Below are 21,721 nucleotides of genomic sequence, written 5' to 3'. Positions count from 1 at the left end.
TAGATTTTAGGTCTTTTTCCCGCTCTGTACCTGCCATCAACTGATAAGGAATACTGGGATTCCCAGCACATGAGTCAGAATATGGTGTCACTGTGATGGTGAAGTTCTGGCCACAGTGCATGTTGGGTATCTGACAGCTGGTACTGTTGGTGTTGCAGTCATGTACTTGTCCATCCTGGCCCACTGCTGTCACATTGTAAGCTGTGGCACTGGGGCTTCCTACCCAGGTCAGTGAGGTCACATGGGTTGAGTTGGGACACACCAGACTGGCTGTAACATTATATGGAGCACATGGGGCTGGGAAGAGAAAGAAAAAGAGTGAGAAAGTTCATCAGAATTTTTGTCACAACACAGGTTTACAAGAAGTGTGTGCATGCGCACGTGTGTGTGTGTGTGTGTGTGTGTGTGTGTGTGTGTGTGTGTGTGTGTGTGTGCGAGCATGCATGTAATGTTCTCCATCTCATACCTGAGCTGAATGTCAAGGCCGGACTATGGTCACTGGAGCAGTTGCCATTGATAGCCTTAACGCGTACAGTGTAGGTGGTGCCACACATGATGTTTGTAAGAGTAGAATTGAGTTCAGAGGACAGGCAGGTGACATTGTCTTGACTACTTGAGGCAGAAACATAGTACTGTACTGTTCCTTTGTGGCCAGACCAGGACACAACAGCACTGTTGCTGATACATTCAGGAGCTACAGAGATGTTGGTAGCAACACATGGCACTACAAAGAGAAGACAATTCCAAAGTTAAGCATGATTAAAGCCATAATGTGATGAGCTAAGAAGAAAAAACTCTAACTGGGCTTCAGGATATAATGAAGCAAAATGTAAATAACCATGATTTGAATCTCAAAATTAATAAAGAGAAATGGAACTAGGTATTTCTTGGTTCCTCCCTTTACTCAATTGTGCATTCCATATCCCGATTTTAAGTCATTAAATTGAATTAAGTTGAGTCCCACAGAGAAAATTACCTAACGCTTCAAAATCAGAATTACGGTGCCTTTGGTGAACATCTTCTCACCTGTTTTCAGATACACAGCTGAACTTGGTTGACTGTGACAACCTCTGTCCACAGCTACAACAGTGACAGAGTAGTTTTCACCACAGTCTAGATCAGTGAAAGAGCAGGAGTTTGCATTGCCTGAGTCACAGGTGTAGATGTCTCCATCATGTGTTGTTGCTGTTGCTATGTACATGTCTGCTCCTCTGTCAGGGGACCAGGACACGTTGCTAACTCCGCATAATGTAGAAACAGAAATATTAATAGGTGGGCAGGGACCTGGAGACATAAGAGGTAAGAAATGGAGAAAATGAAAAGTTTATTCTCTTTCATGTTGTGGAGAATATTTTAATTGGTCTAATAGTAAATAGTTTTTAGATTTTAGGTCTTGTTCCCGCTCTGTACCTGCCATCAACCGATAAGGAATGCTGGGATTCCCAGCACATGAGTCAGAATATGGTGTCACTGTGATGGTGAAGTTCTGGCCACAGTGCATGTTGGGTATCTGACAGCTGGTACTGTTGGTGTTGCAGTCATGTACTTGTCCATCCTGGCCCACCGCTGTCACATTGTAAGCTGTGGCACTGGGGCTTCCTACCCAGGTCAGTGAGGTCACATGGGTTGAGTTGGGACACACCAGACTGGCAGTAACATTATATGGAGCACATGGGGCTGGGAAGAGAAAGAAAAAGAGTGAGAAAGTTAATCAGAATCATAATTTTTGTCACATCACAGGTTTACAAGAAGTGTGTGCATGCGTACATGTGTGTGTGTGTGTGTGTGTGTGTGTGTGTGTGTGTGTGTGTGTGTGTGTGTGTGCGAGCATGCGTGTAATGTTCTCCATCTCATACCTGAGCTGAATGTCAAGGCCGGACTATGGTCACTGGAGCAGTTGCCATTGATAGCCTTAACGCGTACAGTGTAGGTGGTGCCACACATGATGCTTGTAAGAGTAGAATTGAGTTCAGAGGACAGGCAGGTGACATTGTCTTGACTACTTGAGGCAGAAACATAGTACTGTACTGTTCCTTTGTGGCCAGACCAGGACACAACAGCACTGTTGCTGATACATTCAGGAGCTACAGAGATGTTGGTAGCAACACATGGCACTACAAAGAGAAGACAATTCCAAAGTTAAGCATGATTAAAGCCATAATGTGATGAGCTAAGAAGAAAAAACTCTAACTGGGCTTCAAGATATAATGAAGCAAAATGTAAATAACCATGATTTGAATCTCAAAAGTAATAAAGAGAAATGGAACTAGGTATTTCTTGGTTCCTCCCTTTACTCAATTGTGCATTCCATATCCCGATTTTAAGTCATTCAATTGAATTAAGTTGAGTCCCACAGAGAAAATTACCTAACGCTTCAAAATCAGAATTACGGTGCCTTTGGTGAACATCTTCTCACCTGTTTTCAGATACACAGCTGAACTTGGTTGACTGTGACAACCTCTGTCCACAGCTACAACAGTGACAGAGTAGTTTTCACCACAGTCTAGATCAGTGAAAGAGCAGGAGTTTGCATTGCCTGAGTCACAGGTGTAGATTTCTCCATCATGTGTTGTTGCTGTTGCTATGTACATGTCTGCTCCTCTGTCAGGGGACCAGGACACGTTGCTAACTCCGCATAATGTAGAAAGAGAAATATTACTAGGTGGGCAGGGACCTGGAGACATAAGAGGTAAGAAATGGAGAAAAATTTAAGTTTATTCTCTTTCATGTTGTGGAGAATATTTTAATTGGTCTAATAGTACATCATTTTTAGATTTTAGGTCTTGTTCCCGCTCTGTACCTGCCATCAACCGATAAGGAATGCTGGGATTCCCAGCACATGAGTCAGAATATGCTGTCACTGTGATGGTGAAGTTCTGGCCACAGTGCATGTTGGGTATCTGACAGCTGGTACTGTTGGTGTTGCAGTCATGTACTTGTCCATCCTGGCCCACCGCTGTCACATTGTAAGCTGTGGCACTGGGGCTTCCTACCCAGGTCAGTGAGGTCACATGGGTTGAGTTGGGACACACCAGACTGGCAGTAACATTATATGGAGCACATGGGGCTGGGAAGAGAAAGAAAAAGAGTGAGAAAGTTAATCAGAATCATAATTTTTGTCACATCACAGGTTTACAAGAAGTGTGTGCATGCACACATGTGTGTGTGTGTGTGTGTGTGTGTGTGTGTGTGTGTGTGTGTGTGAAAACGCACAGAGCGTGGGGTCAAAGCGCCCCCTGCTGGAGGAAAACGCACAGAGCGTGGGGTCAAAGCGCCCCCTGGTGGAGGAAATCGCACAGAGCGTGGAGTCACAGCGCCCCCTGGTGGAGAGAAACGCACAGAGCGTGGGGTCACAGCGCCCCCTGCTGGAGGAAAACGCACAGAGCGTGGAGTCACAGCGCCCCCTGCCGGAGGAAAACGCACAGAGCGTGGAGTCACAGCGCCCCCTGCTGGAGGAAAACGCACAGAGCGTGGAGTCACAGCGCCCCCTGGTGGAGAGAAACGCACAGAGCATGGGGTCACAGTGCCCCCTGGTGGAGAGAAACTCACAGAGCGTGAAGTCACAGCGCCCCCTGGTGGAGGAAAACTCACAGAGCGTGAAGTCACAGAGTCCCCTGGTGGAGAAAAAATCACAGAGCATGAAGTCACAGCGTCCCCTGGTGGAGATGAAATCTCAGAGCATGATGCCACAGCGTCCCCTGGTGGAGAAGAAATCTCAGAGCATGAAGTCACAGCGTCCCCTGGTGGAGAAGAAATCTCAGAGCATGAAGTCACAGCGTCCCCTGGTGGAGAAGAAATCTCAGAGCATGAAGTCACAGCGTCCCCTGGTGGAGAAGAAATCTCAGAGCATGAAGTCACAGCGTCCCCTGGTGGAGAAGAAATCTCAGAGCATGAAGTCACAGCGTCCCCTGGTGGAGAAGAAATCTCAGAGCATGAAGTCACAGCGTCCCCTGGTGGAGAAGAAATCTCAGAGCATGAAGTCACAGCGTCCCCTGGTGGAGAAGAAATCTCAGAGCATGAAGTCACAGCGTCCCCTGGTGGAGAAGAAATCTCAGAGCATGATGTCACAGCGTCCCCTGGTGGAGAAGAAATCTCAGAGCATGAAGTCACAGCATCCCCTGGTGGAGAAGAAATCTCAGAGCATGAAGTCACAGCGTCCCCTGGTGGAGAAGAAATCTCAGAGCATGATGTCACAGCGTCCCCTGGTGGAGAAGAATTCTCAGAGCATGAAGTCACAGCGTCCCCTGGTGGAGAAGAAATCTCAGAGCATGATGTCACAGCGTTCCCTGGTGGAGAAGAAATCTCAGAGCATGAAGTCACAGCGTCCCCTGGTGGAGAAGAAATCTCAGAGCATGATGTCACAGCGTCCCCTGGTGGAGAAGAAATCTCAAGAGCATGATGTTACAGCGTCCCCTGGTGGAGAAGAAATCTCAGAGCATGAAGTCACAGCGTCCCCTGGTGGAGAAGAAATCTCAGAGCATGAAGTCACAGCGTCCCCTGGTGGAGAAGAAATCTCAGAGCATGATGTCACAGCGTCCCCTGGTGGAGAAGAAATCTCAGAGCATGAAGTCACAGCGTCCCCTGGTGGAGAAGAAATCTCAGAGCATGAAGTCACAGCGTCCCCTGGTGGAGAAGAAATCTCAGAGCATGATGTCACAGCGTCCCCTGGTGGAGAAGAATTCTCAGAGCATGAAGTCACAGCGTCCCCTGGTGGAGAAGAAATCTCAGAGCATGATGTCACAGCGTCCCCTGGTGGAGAAGAAATCTCAGAGCATGAAGTCACAGCGTCCCCTGGTGGAGAAGAAATCTCAGAGCATGATGTCACAGCGTCCCCTGGTGGAGAAGAAATCTCAGAGCATGATGTCACAGCGTCCCCTGGTGGAGAAGAAATCTCAGAGCATGAAGTCACAGCGTCCCCTGGTGGAATAAAGTCGACCCCCCTTACCAGACGATGTCACAGACTGACGGCGTCCCATATGTTAAGCCCAGCTCCAGATAGCCTAGAAAATACATTTGATAACTGATATGAACAGGGTCCATTATGCGCAGCAACAAACATGTATGGACCCCATGCTTCTAGAAAGCCTGGTGTTTCAATCACTGCACAGGTTGAGGTTCACAACATCTCTACTGTTATTTCAAATAGAGTGTCCAACACAAGGAGTGGTCTGGAGAGAGAATGCTGTTTGGTTACTGTACCTCTCAGGCATCACAGCCCCCAAAAATGTGATAACAAGCTTAACCTTGCCTTGTTTAACATCAGGTCACTAACAAATAAGTCCTCCTCTGTAAATTATATAATCTGTAAAGAGAAGCTAGATATAATCTTTCTAACAGAGACATGGCTTGGCTCGGATGGAGCTGTTCTCCTAGCGCCAGCCTGTCCCTCAAACTACAGTTTCATTCACTCTGTTTGCGAAGCTAAGAAAGGAGGTGGACTGGCAATATTTTTTTCAGACACGTTAAAATTCAAGGCTCTGACCCTTGGCAGCTTTACATCCTTTGAATACCAGGCCACTATACTACATGGTCAATCCTCTATGCCAATGATTAGCATTTATCGCCCGCCAAAATGCAGTAAAGCAACATTTCTAACAGAAATATCAGAACTTTTATCTATCTGCTCCACGAACTATGACAGAACTCTTATCTCAGGTGATCTTAATCTTCACCTGGATGATGCTACAGATGCTGTGGCTATGGGTTTCTTAGAGTTATTGCACTCCTTTGAGTTTATCCAACATGTTGTTGGGCCTACACATAAACATGGGCACACTCTGAACCTGGTGATTTCTAGAGGGCTGAACATCACTGTGGAAAGGACTATTGAAAGGCCTGAGCTATCAGACCACTATTTGCTGTGTTTTAATATGACTGTCTCTGATCTAGAGAAAAACATCACTGAATATACCATAAAAAAGCGTTTTTTTAGCTCTTCTGCAGCCGACGAGTTCTCTCGTCATCTGGGCCCCCCCCTGCCCGATACTCCCCCAGTGAATGATATGGTTCAAATTTTTAATCTTAAACTAGAGTCAGCTCTTGATATAGTGGCTCCCATGAAAACAAAAAAGAAACATAACACCAGAGTAACACCCTGGATAAACGAGCATACACGCTCACTGAAGCAAGAATGTCGTAGAGCTGAGCGAGCTTGGAGAAAAAATAAACTCACCATCCACCTAGAGATTCTTAAAAAGTCAACAGTCGCCTATAACAAAGCCCTGCGTCTAGCAAGGCAGGCATATTTCTCTGGCATTATTAATGAGAACAAGAAAAATGCCAGAGTCCTATTCTCTACCATTGAACGACTTTTAAACCCCCCCCCCCCCCCAGTCCTACAAGCAGTCATTCCCGGCCTCTAAAGCTAAGTGTAATGAGTTTGCATGCTTTTTTGACAACAAATTTTTTAACATTAGAGCTGATATTATGAATGGTGCTGAAACATGTATCCGTTCTCTTACTTCTAGATCTAACGGCTGCATTTGACACGATTGACCATTCGATTTTAATACAGCGTCTGGAGCACTGGATAGGCCTGTCTGGTACGGCCCTGTCCTGGTTTTCTTCCTACCTATCAAACAGAAGTTACTTTGTCAATCTAGCCGAGTTTGACTCAGACAAACATGACATCAGTTCTGGTATTCCACAGGGCTCGATTCTTGGCCCTCTGCTTTTCTCCTTGTACATACTGCCATTGGGCGAACTCATTACCAATCACGGAGTCAATTTTCATTCTATGCTGATGATACCCAACTATATCTTTCTGTGGCTCCAGATGATCCCTGTGCTTTAGACCCGCTGTTGACCTGCCTGTCTAGCATCAAATGTTGGATGAGTGAGAACTTTCTCAAGCTAAATGAGGATAAGACAGAAGTTCTCATAATCGGTTCTAGTGAGCAGAAATAATCAATAATAAGCAGACTTGGCAACCTAACTGTAGAAACTAACAGTACAGTAAAGAACCTGGGGGTTATTATTCTTATTATCCTATTCTGAATTGAATTTTAATTCACACATTAATCATGTTACCAAGATTGCCTTTTTTCACCTTAGAAATATTGCACGAATCAGAGCCTATTTGTCCTTGGACGATGCGAAAACGCTAATCCACACCTTTGTTTTTTCTCGGCTTGATTACTGCAATGCACTTTTTTCAGGACTGCCTAAGAAAACAACTGACAGATTACAACTTGTCCAAAATGCAGCAGCCAGAGTTTTAACTAGAACTAAGATGAGAGAACATATTACTCCAGTTTTGGCATCACTGCACTGTCTTCCGGTTGTTTTTAGGATTGATTTTAAATTTATTTTACTTGTCTATAAAGCTCTCAATGGTCTCGCACCTTCCTACCTACATGACTGCCTGCCTAAATATGTCCCAAACCACCCCCCTAAGGTCTTCCACCTGCTCGCTTTGCCCAAAAAAATGGCAACTAAAAAATACGGGGAAGCAGCTTTTTGCTTCTACGGGCCGTCGGCATGGAACAAGCTCCCACTGTACCTTCGTCAGGCAGCCTCTGTAGACATTTTTAAAGCTCAGCTCAAGACCTACTTCTACAACATTGCCTTTAATTGATCTTTTATTTTTTATTTTTCATGTCCTCACTGTACTGCATTACTGCTTGTTTTTTAATGTCGTTGCCTTGCTTTTCTTTTATTCTCCATTGTTCTGTAAAGCACTTTGAGCTGCATTTCATGTCATGAAAGGTGCTATACAAATTTATTATTATTATTATTATTATTGTACGGGTATTGCATAACTGGGGGGGCATGCTTTTCCAACTTGCATTATTCCCGACTAGCATCGTTCGCATGTATGGTATTTCCCAAAGGGCACCATTTTAATTTCCTTTAACTTCTAAATGAATTATAAAGTTTAATAGAATATTCTTACCTATTCTTATATTGACTTCTGTGATGTTTATTGAGTCACTGACTCTTATAGGAAGACTAGTGTTGTCCACGATGTCCTTCAGTTGCTTTAACACTTCAACATCAACAGTGCTGATCTCAACTTCAACTATGTATTCATAGAGTTGTGGTAGTTCTGTGGTCCGCAGAATAGTACACAATAAGTAATTTGATTACACAATTACAGTAATAGTTGAGTCACAGACTAAGTTTCTGTGACCATGGTTTGACCTCTATGGACCCTTTATAAAAGATTTAGCCCTCAGGTCCCTCACAAAAATCACAGCATTTTTTGCTAGAGGGCCAAATTCAAAATGGCGCCCGGCGCCATAGCCAAAAATTAACTTTTGATCCAAATGACCTAGAATCATGTATGAAGACACTTTCTCATAAAAGTCAACCATGAGGATTCCAAATTTGACACCATTTTAATCATAAGACCACGTTTTGGTCCCAAAATCCAAGATGGCCACCATCCAGTGGAGTGAAAAGAAGTTTTTTTTTGTCCATTGTATAATAGAAAATAAAATATCTCATATATTGCTTTGTGAATGTGGTATTGATTGAACATTGATGGAATTGTTAAAGTTGAGTTAGTGTATTGTTAGTCTCAGAGATGTAGGCAGTTACACCATATAGGACGATCAATCGTGGGGCACCTCCTATCCGCCCTAAGCCCACTCATTTCTCATCTAGTACAGAGCCTCAGTGCAAGCAGAGCATTATTCATGCCCTTGTTCGTGCAAACAAGAATGGTGATCGCCCTGATGCAGCTGAGCAGACTATCCCTTCCTACAACGGGTTTCATGCCAGCTTGAATAAGGAGCAGTCAAAGAGCAAGGCTTATTTTCATATATGTCCGCCAAACAAGTCAGTTGTGAATGACATCATGGAAAAGCTATCTCACATCGTCATCACAAAACGCATGCCTTTTGCCTTTTTAGTGGGAGATCATCCTGTGTACGTCCTAATCACTCTGCTCAAGGCAGAGAACCCAGACAAGTACCATGACATTGTGCCCTTTCTTGGTCCTTTCCATACACAGTGTGTGATGGAAAGGATCAACAAGCGCTACAAGGGGAGTGAGCTAGGAGAGATACTAGTCGCGGGAGGAGTCATTGCTGAGGGATCTGTTGATTGTGCACTGAAAGGCAAGCATTATAAGAGGTGGCTGCATTGCTTGAGGCTGAACCTAACAGAGGAGACGAGAGAGAATCATGATACTCTAAGGAAACAAGGAATACAAGTCTCTCCCAGGAAACCCTTGCTGCTGCTCATGCAGCACTGGAGGATGATGCTGATCTCAAAAATCTCATCACCAACCTTTTCTCCCATGTAGAGGTCAGTGACATGGCAGACTACTGGAGGGACTTCCTGTCCATGACGGATGCGCTAATGCAGAATGTGCATGCAGTCCATATCTGCAACTGGGAAGAGTATGTCAGCTCTCTGCATGCTATGGTGCCGTGGATGGTAGCGTGCAACAACAATAAATATGGAAGGTGGCTGCCTGACTTCTGGGCAATGCTGACAGCTCTCCCTGCTGAACAGGTTGCCTTCCTTCGTACAAACTTCACTCAGTCCATCACAGGTAACCCCTATTCCAACATGGCCTGGGACATGTGGATTGAATGTACAATGAACAAGGGCAGCAAAATGAAGTCAGGCTGGCTCTCCATCCTCCAAAACGAAAAGCAGCTGCTGGTGCACTCCAGAAATGTCAACAATGTGGCCCGCATAAGAGCGGCTCACAACACTCTTGCCACCCGAACAGAAGCCAAGAGGAAGCACACGGAAAGTGGCCCGAAACGGATGCGAGAAGATGAGCAGTGTGTACAGAACCTGATTGCATGCATGGATGAGTTCGACTCATTCCCGTTTAATCCGGCCTCATCCACACTTCGCACCCTACAGTCAGCCATGCCTGCCTCTGATGAGCTCATTGCAGACTTTAAATCAGCCCATTCTGCAGGAGAAGAGAAGTTGAACATCTTCTTGCTGGACCGGGTGTTCATTAAGAATAAATCCCTTCATGCACCTGTCAGTTTGAGCAAACCTATGACATTTAATTCCAAGCATGCATGCGTAGAGAAGCCCGGCGAGGAACTCAAGGAAAGAGCTGCTGAAATGGAAAGAAGCGCTCTCAAAGCAGTGATCAACCTGGTTGAAGACAGTCAACTTGTCAAGCTACCCGAGTTGCTGGAACATTGTGTTGTTGAGGAATGTGTGGCTTTATTCAACCCCAAAGGCACATACAGGAAGACACAGAAGAGCAAGCTCATCCAGAAGCTCTCTCTCCAAACGATATATATCAAAGAACCCTATGTCGCTCTCATTGACATGGGCATGATCTGGAGGATGGCAACTCCATCAGCGGAGGATCGGCAGACACAAGACGGCAGCCCATACAAGTGGTCGGACTATGTCCACAAGATGTCATCCATCATCTTTGCCCGCCATCGTGATGCTCACCGTATCATCTGTGTGAATGACCCATACGATACAGCATACTCAACGAAAGATGATGAGCGAGACCTGCATGTACAGGGTAAGGCACACGTACATGAAATTGAATGACCCCTTCCCCTCTGCCAAGGCATTCAAAACACTACTGTGTAGTGGCAGTAACAAGGAGCGGTTGCAAAAGTGAATATGCAGCTACCTCACCGACCTGGCACAGAATGTGAAGGCAGAGATTGTCTACTCTGTTGGCCCACATTGCATCAACGTGTCAACACAACAACTGATGGAAGACTACAGCATTGAACAGTCTGAAGCTGACACCATCCTCTTCACTGTTTATGCAGGTCTGCGGCAGTCAGGCTATAGTGGCCCTATTGTTATTGATGCAGCTGATACGGATGTCTATGTCGCAGCATCAGTCATCTCACGGCAGCTCCCTGGCATGCTATGCATCGAGAGAAACAAAGAGACAGTCCTCTGCCGTGGCCTGCTGACAGAAGAGATGGCAGACTGCATTGTGCAGCTACATTGTTTTACAGGCTGTGGTGCCATCTCAGGTTTCTATGGCAAAGGAAAATCATCAGTGTATAACAAGGTGGCAAAGAGCTCTGTGGCACGGAAGCAGCTCTCACGGTGTGGAGATAGCCTTGACCTTGAGAAGGAGGTAGAACAAGAGCTCTTTGCATTCACGAGACAGGTGATCTATGGAGACAAGAAGAGTAACACCATGGCTGAAGCCAGTGCTGCAAAAGTGGAAGACAATGAAGAAAATATAATTTATCCGTCTCCCTCCAGATGCAGATAGCCTACACCAACACTGCCTCCGCGCCAACTACTTGGCATATCTAGTGCGCCACCCAACACTGAAAAACCACCCCTCGCCACTTGGACATGGTTGGGAGTTGGTGGGTAGTCTCTGTCGTCCTGTCCGCCACACGCGGCCTGCTCTCCCAACACACCTACCTGCACCAGGGCCAGTTGAAGAGGACGAGGAAGTTGAGAGTGAGGACGATGATGATGATGATGCAAAGAGGAGGGTGGAGTCATCTGAATCGGATGATTCAGAAGACAGTAACACAGAATTCTCTGATTCAGATTGATGTGTTTTGTGTTTGTAAACAAAAAAACAAAAAAACTAAAAACTAAAAACTAAAAACTAAAAACTAAAAACTAAAAACTAAAAACTAAAAAAAACAATTACATTCCCATGTGTTGCTACCTTTTTGCTGTGGGGAGGCTTGTGTGCATACATGATCATACATGATTCTAGGTCATTTGGATCAAAAGTAAATCTTTGGCTATGGCGCCGGGCGCCATTTTGAATTTGGCCCTCTAGCAAAAAATGCTGGGATTTTTGCGAGGGACCTGGGGGCTAAATCTTTTATAAAGGGTCCATAGAGGTCAAATCAATCATCAAACCATCCTTGCCAGAGGATGGTCACAGAACCTTAGTCTGTGACTCAACTATAAGTGTAAGATGTTAATTATCCATTAGGCATACTGTGGGAATCAAGTTTGTCAGTATGAATGACCAACTCTTGTCATATAAACCACAATCTTCTTGATGATGTTCTTAAATGTGATTATGTGTACCTTGCTTTTGCTTACAACAGTCAACTGATGTGCAATAATATAAACTCCAAAACATACTATATTCTTATCTATGAAGGTTATATTGACTTCTTTGGTGTTTATTGTGTCACTAGTCTGACTCTTATAGGAAGACTAGTGTTGTCCACAATGTCTTTGAGTTGCTCTATGACTTTAACATAAGCTCTAGTTATCTCAACTTCAACTATATATTCATAAAGTTGTACAAGTTCTGTGCTGTAAATAGTACAAAATAAGTCATTACGCATTACAAAAAAAATCCTGTTTGAATATGCAATGCATCAATCACATGTTTTGGGGAATAATATTGCACTGTATACTGTACTTCAAAGTTAAATCTAAATAAAGACATTAGCTGTCATCACACCGGCGTCAGCTAATGCGGATCTTTAGTTTGGCAGTATTGTAGATGCCACCGTAATGATGAATGAATGAGAAAATGTTCCTTTAACCACCCTCCTATTAGTTAATTAACCTGTTTTGTAATTTATCATAGATTGTACAGTTCCACAAAATATTCATACTTATAACGGACCAGTTATAATGACTTCTGTGATGTTTATTGAGTCACTGACTATAGGAAGGCTAGTGTTGTCCACAATGCCCTTCAACTCTCATTTTATCTCTTGGACCCCAATATACAGTAGGCCTACCCTGTAACATCCTCAGTGTGAATTTAACTCTCAGGCCCCTTTTCCACCGGTTCAGTTATTTTTGGTTCTTAGTCCATGAGCCAGAGCTCCAACATTGGAACATTAATAATGAATTGAGTGGGCAAAACCACAAATATATTAGATTTTTATCACTATGAAACTTCCCCAATTGAGTACTTACAGGAAGACGATGATTTATTGTATCTTCGGGTTACTTTAGTAACCTCAGTCAGAAGACACGATGGTCACCCATCCCTAATGGTCAGGAGCCAGAAGGGACCTCTTGACCTTATGAAGACGTCCATGACCCAGGGCCGACAGCTCTGCTGTTCCAGCCCTGCCGATCAGAGGACACGATGGTCACCCATCCCTAATGGTCAGGGGCCAGAAGGGACCCTCGACCTTATGAAAATGTCCATGACCCAGGGCCGACAGCTCCGCTGTTCCAGCCCTGCCGATCAGAGGACACGATGGTCACCCATCCCTAATGGTCAGGGGCCAGAAGGGTCCCTCGACCTTATGAAAATGTCCATGACCCAGGGCCGACAGCTCCGCTGTTCCAGCCCTGCCGGTCAAAAGACACGATGGTCATCCATCCCCAATGGTCAGGGGCCAGAAGGGACCTCTTGACCAAAAAACCAGTCAGACTTCCTGACTCAATTGGCGGCAACCCCCAGGACTGCATGTCCCAGGGTTGCAGAGGCCACATCCAGGTTATAATACGTGGCGAAAGTCGACGGAGACGACCAACTCGCCGCAGCGCAGACATCCTGAATAGGGACACCCCTGGCCAGGGCCCAGGATGTAGACAAACCTCTTGTAGAGTGTGCACGTAGGCCCTCTGGGGGTTCAGTACCACACGAGGTATAGGCTAACCTTATAGCCTCCACAATCCACTACGAGAGTCTAACTTTCGAAATGGGTTTACCCTTCCATTGGGAACTCCAGGCCACAAAGAGCTGCTCACCCAGCCTGAAGGGGACAGTCCTTGACTCAAGGCTCTCACCGGACAGAGACAATGTAGTCTCCTATCCTCCACCGAAGAGAAGGGAGGAGGATGGAAGGCCGTGAGATCCATGGGCGAGCAGCCCGCGGGAAAAGTCTTGGGCAGAAACGAAAGGTTCGGCCTGAGCGTGACCCTGGTGTCATTACCACTGAATTTCAAGCAGCTGCTGCTCACTGAGAGTGCGTGCATGTCACCAGCCCGCTTCGCTGTCGTCAGGGCAACGAGCAAAGCGGTCTTCAGAGAGAGGAACTTCAGATCCACCGTTTCCAGTGGCCCGAAGGGGTCTCTCATTAAGGAGTCCAAGACTATTGTCAGGTCCCACGAGGGGACCAGAGATCTGGCGACCGGTCTGAGGCGCGTAACTCCTTTCATGAACTGACGGATCAGCAGGTGTTCACTGATTGGTCTGTTGTTCATACCAACATGATAGGCCGCTATGGCCGCCAGGTTGATCTTGACTGAGGAGACCAAGACCTGTAGGTCAGAATGTGTCTCACAGACGCCTGAAAAGGGAAGACCTCTTCCTGTCTGTCCGAGCACCAACGCTCAAACACATGCCAGGTAGTGTCATAACGTCGTCTGGTGGAGGCAGCCCTGGCACCAAGGATCGTCTCTACGACATTCGGAGGCAGGCCAGTCGCTTCTAGCGACGCCCCTTCACGGGCCAAACCCAAAGATCTAGGTCCTGAGGACGTGGGTGAAAGATCTCTCCTCCGGCCTGGGTCAGTAGGTCCCTCCACAGAGGGAGCTGCCATGGTTCTTTGAACAGGAGAGGGACTATGTCCTGTCTCCAAGATCCCCAGGCTGGGGCTACCAGCAGTAGCTCCGATCCCTGATCCCGCACCCTGGACATGCGGAATCATTTCCAACGGCAGGAACGCGTAAAGCAGACCCCGAGGCCATCAATGCGCCAGCGCATCCAGGCCGAGCGGAGGGGAACTTGACAGAGAGAAGAACATAGGGAGCCTGTTGTTCGTCTCTGAGGCGAAGAGGTCCGCCCCCGGTCTGCCGAACTTGGTCCAGACCAAGTCCGCTACCCGGGGGTTCAGGGACCACTCGCTGTAGCGTAATGGTCCCCTGGATAGTAGATCGGCCCCTTCGTTGAGGCGGCCTGGGACGTGGCACGCTGAGAGCGACAGCAGGCGGCTGTCGCACCAGACCAGGAGCCTGTGTGCCAGGGAGCACAGGCGAGGAGACCGGAGTCCCCCCTGCCTGTTGATGTAACAAACCGTCGTGGTGTTGTCGGAACGAACCAGGACGTGGTGACCTCTGAGGAATTGTTCGAATTCTCGGAGTGCCAGGAACACCGCCAGTAGTTCCAGGTAGTTGATGTGGGAGGAACGCAAAGCGGTATCCCACACCCCCCTGGGCGTCCTCCCGTCGTGGGTGGCGCCCCAACCGGAGAGGCTGGCGTCGGTGGTGACCAACCTCCTGACTGTGGGGAGACCCATCGGGACCCCCTCCGTCAGGACACCTCTGTTCGACCACCATTTCAGAGCTAGAGTGCAGTTCGAGGACACTGTCACTCTGCGTTTCGTGAACCTGGTGGATAGACTGAAGGATTTCAGCCAACGCTGAAAAGACCTCATATGGAGTCTGCCCAGACCTACCAGAGAGATGGCCGAGGCCATGAGTCCGGCCATCCGTAGACACGTACCCAGTGGAAGTGTGCGGCCTGTCTTGAACATGGACACGCACTTCAGGAGGTCGTTGACCCTGTCCCGACTCAGCTGAGCCCTGTAGGAGACAGAGTCCAGAGTGATGCCTATGAAATCCGTGGATTGGGTAGGCGTCATCATGCTCTTGGCTAGGTTTATCCTGAAACCCAGTGAGGTCACATGGGACACGACCCGAGTCGTGTTCCTCGCGGCCTCCTCCTCTGAATTCGAACATAGGAGCCAGTCGTCTATGTAACTGGACACCCGTAGACCGAGAAGTCTCAGGGGTGCCAGCGCGGCCTCCGTACAGGGGACGAACACTCTGGGACTGAGGGACATCCCGAATGGAAGGACCGTGTACTCGTAAGCCTTTTCCTGGAAACCCAAACCGCAGGAACTTCCTGTGAGGCGGGTAAATAGGGATGTGGAAATAGGCGTCTTTTAGATCTACGGATGTGAACCAGTCGCCTGGGCGTATGGAGCGCACCAGAGACTTGGCCGTCAGCATCTGGCCCCCCCTTTTTCTTGACCAGAAAGTAGCGGGAGTAGAACCCGCTGCGACGCTGGGCCAAGGGTACCTCTCTGACGGCACCCTTCTCCAGCAAGGAGGCGATCTCCTGTTGGAGAACCAGACCCTACTGACCCCTGGCGTTGGTGAAGATGACCTCTGAAAACGCCGGGGGTGTTCTGGCGAACTGGAGTCTGTAGCCCTTCGCTATGGTGTTGAGGATCCACGGGGATGCTCCACACCGCTCCCACCGTGCCAGGTTCTTGGCTAGTGGGTTCTCTCCGGCCATGGGAGGCGCGCCCCGCCTGGGGGCAGTGTTCCCTGGCATGTGGGAGAAAAAATTGGGCATGACCCGTCTCCCCAGTGGCGTTTTGGTACGCCACTGACCTTATGCCCTGCCCACGTGCAGTCCGAGACTGCTACGTCCGGTGCTGGGCCCGGCACATGGGGGAGGGTAGGGTGTGTGTCACTTCGGCTGCTGGTCAGGGCCTCGCAGCCTGGACGCTGCACCTCCACGTTGAGGGTCATCCTCTCGAGTGCGCCTCTGAAGAGGCCTCCGGGGATGATAGCACCCTCGGAAAGCTCTCTCTGGGCAACGGGATCCAGACCAGGTGAGGCTTCCAGCCACCTAGCATGCTCTGAGGTGGCCATAAGGCCGGTCAGGTCGGTGAGTCAGTACGTGAAGGTCACAATTTTCTCATGTAGGTGACGAACTCTAGCCAACTGTTCAGGAGTAGGGGCGTCGCCCATCTCCTGAAGAAGGGAGCTCTGGGAGCCCTGGAGTAACGCTGAAGCATTGAGATGCCTCCCAGACGCTACTACGGGGGGAGGGACACGAGAACGTCGCGGAGTAGCCGGGAGAGTCATGGGCTCCTTCCAGCTAGCCGTGTAATGTGTTTTTGTCGTGTACATACTTTGCAGCCTGGCCACAGACCCACCCATGGTGGAGATCTGTGTCAAGAGCTTTTGCCTTTTTTTTTGGACGGGGCCCAAGGCATGGGAGAGCGTCTGAGCACGCTCCTCCTGGAGACGGAGTTGCAGGGTCCGATTGGCCCCTCCGGAGACGCTGTGCCGGTCGTAATCCTGGCAGCCGTCATGTTGGCTGTTGGACAGCAACGTGAGGCATTCAGTGACCGTATGAGAGCAGCGTGAAACAATAGCCGAAGTAGCTCCGATGCTATGGCTATGTCATAGACGAGTTGGTGTGGCACCTTGAAAGCAGCCTATCTGGAATGCTAAGCATGCTAGGGTGGCATCGGCCATCCAACGAGGTTGCTACTCCCGACCTCGAAAAGGTTAGCTAAACAGCTAAACAAACCTAGCTTCACAATGTACATACCTGTAATGTTGAGGGAAGCAGTCGGTAGTCGAGGGTCGTTGGGGAACCACGTCGAGTGAGACTCGTGCCTTCGGCCGCTGCGTGAAGTAGTAGTAGTGTCGGTGGAGGCCTAGGACTGCATCCGACATCCCGTTGTCGCAACCACCTGGCTCAGGGGAGCCTCGTTGGTGGGCTGACGAGATCCCGCTGGAGGGAGAGCAGCACCCAGAGCAAGCCGGTGAGGCCTGGCTGATGTCTTGGGTCTGGCTCCACAGGCCTGTTTACCAGTGCGGTGAAGAGCATGTGGAGCTTGTTGTCGGCGGTCCGAGCCGCCTTCCCGGCAGGGGAGGAGCCCAGGAAGGACTCGTCACGGTGTCTCTGAGACGCGTCAAGGTTGAGAGGTCTGAAGAGAGAGGACGAGGCGGTGGGCTGACGAGATCCCGCTGGAGGGAGAGCAGCACCCAGAGCAAGCCGGCGAGGCCTGGCTGATGTCTTGGGTCTGGCTCCACAGGCCTGTTTACCCGTGCGGTGAAGAGCGTAGGGGTGGACGATATGGCGATAATTATCGTCGGGACGATACAACGTCTCCACGATATGGCTTTTTAGAGTTATCGTTTCCATCACGATAAATGTGCTGCATCAGACAGTGAATGCACACTCTATATATGCAGTTCTATGCCGTCATTTTTACTTCTGCAGTACGACGGTTTCGTTCACAAAAAATAAAAGATCTACAAGCTAACCACACGTTGCTACGGCACCCCAATGGACGGCGTGGTTTGCTTAAAACTCTGTTGAGTTCTCAGCACTCCCAAAGTCCCCGCCCCCTTTCTTCTAGGCAGAGGGAAACGGCATTGCGCTGAGCTGTAGCCTCATAGTAAACAGCTCATGTCGAGGAAGGGCGACGTGTTATAGTTCCCAAAAAGAACTCCACGTCTGTCACACAGACAGAGCCCGTGTGTTAAGACCAACGTGACTCGTCTTCGTGGATATAAACTCACGAAACAACACCACGCAACAGCATAGACTGCAGGACGTCTCCTCCACCATTTACCAAGCTATCGTCTGCTACGTTAGTTCACAGAGTAAATTGTCCGTAACACCGGGGCTCCACCGGCCGCGTCAGCATCGCGTCTCTGTCACCTTCACAGAATGTTCCCCTTTTAATCAATGAAGGGGTCACCATTCAAATTGAACCGGTCCGTTTGTTGACACGCGACGGAGACGCAACGCGCCCGGTGGAGCCCTGGCGTTAGGCTGGCCACGGCTAGTAGCCAAGCTAGTAGCCAAGCACCAGAGCGCGCGCCGCTCACTGTACACGCGTCGCTCGCTTAATAATCATTCATCTCTGTATCAATGCGGACATAACGTGGTAAATGTTCATAAGCACACAAGTGTACAAAATGCTTTTTACACTTGACTTATCTCCAGAGTCCTCAGTCCTGCACCCCCACAATGCCATATGCCAGTTTAGCCTTAACATCTACATGTTATTCAATATTACTTTAGCACAAAATAATCTTTTCTAAACCAAGCCCTCATTCAAAAGTTATGTAAGTATGTAAAATTAAATGTTATTTATAAAGCACCTTAAGAAACAAAGTTATAAGGTAAAAACAAGGAACATATCAATCACAGTTGTGACAATATCAGAACAAAAACAGACGAGGCAGAACAGAAACATAGGGCTATACAAATGAATGTAGGCTGTCTGTCATTGTATTTTCTGTGAATTAACTCAGTTTAATCCAGTGATCCTCAGCCATTTTAATTTCAAGGACCCCAATAGAAAAGGAACCACCGCTCATCACTTTAGAGAGGTGCTGGAGCCACAAAGGGAATAAGAGAAAAAATAAAGGGAAGCTCTAAAATAATGATGACCGGGGACTTAGAATCATTGTTTTAATTGATGGCCTTCATGCCCTGGCACTTGGCCTTGTGCCCTCAAAAAGTTGACCACACTAAAGGCCAAATGGGACTCATAACAATTTTTTGGGACTCATTTGAATGACCACCTGTGCATCCCGGGACCCATTACATTGAAAACCTATTTACATCACTGATACTGCTACTTTAGTCCTTTTTTAATTTGAATCCTTAACAGTTTTGGACATATGGGATTTCCACCGACAGAGACGATAAGCAGAGCTTGCGGATACATTTGCAAGACATAAAATATAAAAAAATGACGACAAGCAGTTTCTGCTGACAGCTACATTATAATAGTGTGGGCTGTGTGTGTGTGTGTGTGTGTGCTCGTGCACATACCGATGAGGAGTTTCTCATGGTATTTAAATGTCTAAATACAGTCTAAATGGTATTTCTTAAATTGTTGTTACCTTGTACTGTTAAATAACCATAACCATAAAACCATAAAATAACCATAAAAAACCGTTGCGTCGTGTAAGAACCCAGACAAGACTGAGCTTCTCTTCTTCCCAGCTAAGTCCTGCCCTATGCGGGAGCTAACTATCTCCGTAGACAACGCCCTGGTAACGTCTGTCCAAACAGCCAGGAATCTCGGTGTTGTCCTGGACAGTCAGCTCTCGTTCAAAGCTCACATCACAGCTGTCACTCGATCCTGTAGGTTCACACTCTATAACATACGACGAATTAGACCGTTCCTCACCCAGGAATCAGCCCAGCTCCTAATCCAGACAACAGTCTTGTCAAAACTCGACTATTGTAACTCCCTCCTTACTGGCCTACCAGCATGTGCACTTAAGCCTCTCCAGCTGATCCAAAATGCCGCAGCTCGCTTGGTCTTCAACCAGCCAAAATTCTCACATGTCTCCCCCCTGCTCCGCTCCCTCCACTGGCTCCCGGTCGCTGCCCGCACAGAATACAAAACTCTGATGCTGGCATTCAAGGCAACCAAAGGTATGGCTCCCCCATATCTTGCAAGTATGATTGAACCCTACAAACCCTCCCGCGCACTCAGATCAGCCAACGCAGGGAAGCTGGAAGTACCCTCACTAAAAACGCCGGGACAACGCTCCACACGTCCCAAACTCTTCTCCCTTCTGGCTCCAAAACTGTGGAATGCACTTCCCATTTCAGTCAGAACTGCAGCATCACTCCCAATCTTCCGCCGTAGTCTGAAAACCCACCTTTTTAGACTCCATCATGGCCCATAGCACTTACCCTACCCCCTTAGATAGCATTTCTGTAGACTTATATAGCATCTGATACAGACTTAGACTTAGATAGCATCTGATACAGACTTATAGCATGTTATGTAGACGGCACTATAATTGCATTGTATATAGTCATAGCACGCCATAGTACATATGTATAGCATAGTAGTATATATATATAGTTTATATGTATAGTCTCATAATATAGATATTCCACTGTTACTTTCTTAGCTTACGCATGTTTTATGATAAATGCTTTTGTGATGTATTCCCATGCTTTTGTTCTTGATTATTGTAAGTCGCTCTGGATTAAGAGCGTCTGCTAAATGCCTAAATTGTAAATTGTATGGAAAACAATATTCAATATTCAACACCTCCATATGGACCCCATATGACTCTCTCCGAGAGATACTTAAGATAACACACATTTTACATTTTTAAATATGCAAATGAGCCTTTGTAGGAAAATATGCAAAATAATAGAAAATATGAAAAAGCTATACTACTGTGGAAGGGTTATCATGTATTAATTTACTTGTATTGATCCTATAAACAATATAAACCTATAGGTCTAGTTTTCCCACCAATGTTGGAGCTCTGGCTCATGGACTAAGAACCAAAAAGAACTGTAACGGTTCCCATTGGGAACCAACCGATGGAAAGGGGGTATAAAAATGGAACAAAAGCCCCCTTTTCCACCAAAATAACTTTGGTTCTAGAACTGGTTATGTTAATACGTTCTTTATGATGGTTTAGAATAGATCATATCTGCTCTGTATCTTCCAACCTGAATAGAGAAGCCACTTTGTGGCACATGGGACTTGGAAGAAGAAAAAAAAAGTAGGTGTTGATATTGAGGATAAATGTTTGCTGCATGATACTGTATGAGCAAAACATGCAATGTGTGATACGTTTGTTGGGTATTGTTATGGCAATAAGATAGAATAAAACCCTCCAAATGAGAGCGCTGCTATTATAGCCGCGGAGAAATTGCTATTATGAGGGCCTGCTTGGCACTTTTTGGCACAATTTGTTGTCCCCCTCGGCGTGTTGCCCTACTACTCGCAGTGCGTATTGCGCGTACAGGTTGCGACGGCACTATTACGTTTAATTTAATGATGAATAATTCAAACCTGGCTTTGGCTGGCAGTACTGTCCATCTGAAGGAATGCCATTGATACATCCACATGTGTCACCAGTGATAATGTCACAGGCTCCATATGTGATACAGTTGTTGTATGACCAGACAAACTGCTCCTCACACCTGCACTGGAAACTGGAGCCATTTGGGTAACACACTGATAAAGAAATCACATAACAAAATAAAATAATGTAATTGTTGTAAAATGTAAGGAGTCACTTCCATTCAATTTAAAATTATTATTGCCAGAGTTGCAGAGCTTGTGTTATACCAATACTGCCCACCTTTTATATACAGTATATGACACCAATTTCA

General features: G+C 47.2%; 2 protein-coding genes across 2 annotated transcripts in view; both read right to left on the bottom strand.

Moving 5' to 3' along the window:
- Window positions 1-9,246, bottom strand: part of LOC310876363 (uncharacterized protein) — a gene marked incomplete at both ends in the record, with an annotated part of 176,319 nt that extends 167,073 nt beyond the window's left edge. The window contains one exon of the mRNA XM_083789890.1: window positions 9,156-9,246. Coding sequence (XP_083646016.1) covers window positions 9,156-9,246 — 91 coding nt within the window. The remainder of the gene's footprint in view (window positions 1-9,155) is intronic.
- The window catches only part of LOC310876871 (adhesion G-protein coupled receptor F1-like), a gene marked incomplete at its 3' end in the record, with an annotated part of 284,448 nt that overhangs the window by 176,259 nt on the left and 86,468 nt on the right, over window positions 1-21,721 (bottom strand). The gene's annotated exons all lie outside the window — the stretch shown is intronic.

Source organism: Protomyctophum parallelum, assembly GCF_964188405.1.
Source record: "Protomyctophum parallelum genome assembly, chromosome: 19".
In the NCBI taxonomy this organism is placed as follows: Eukaryota; Metazoa; Chordata; class Actinopteri; order Myctophiformes; family Myctophidae; genus Protomyctophum; species Protomyctophum parallelum.
This window is presented reverse-complemented; position numbering and strand designations above follow the sequence as displayed.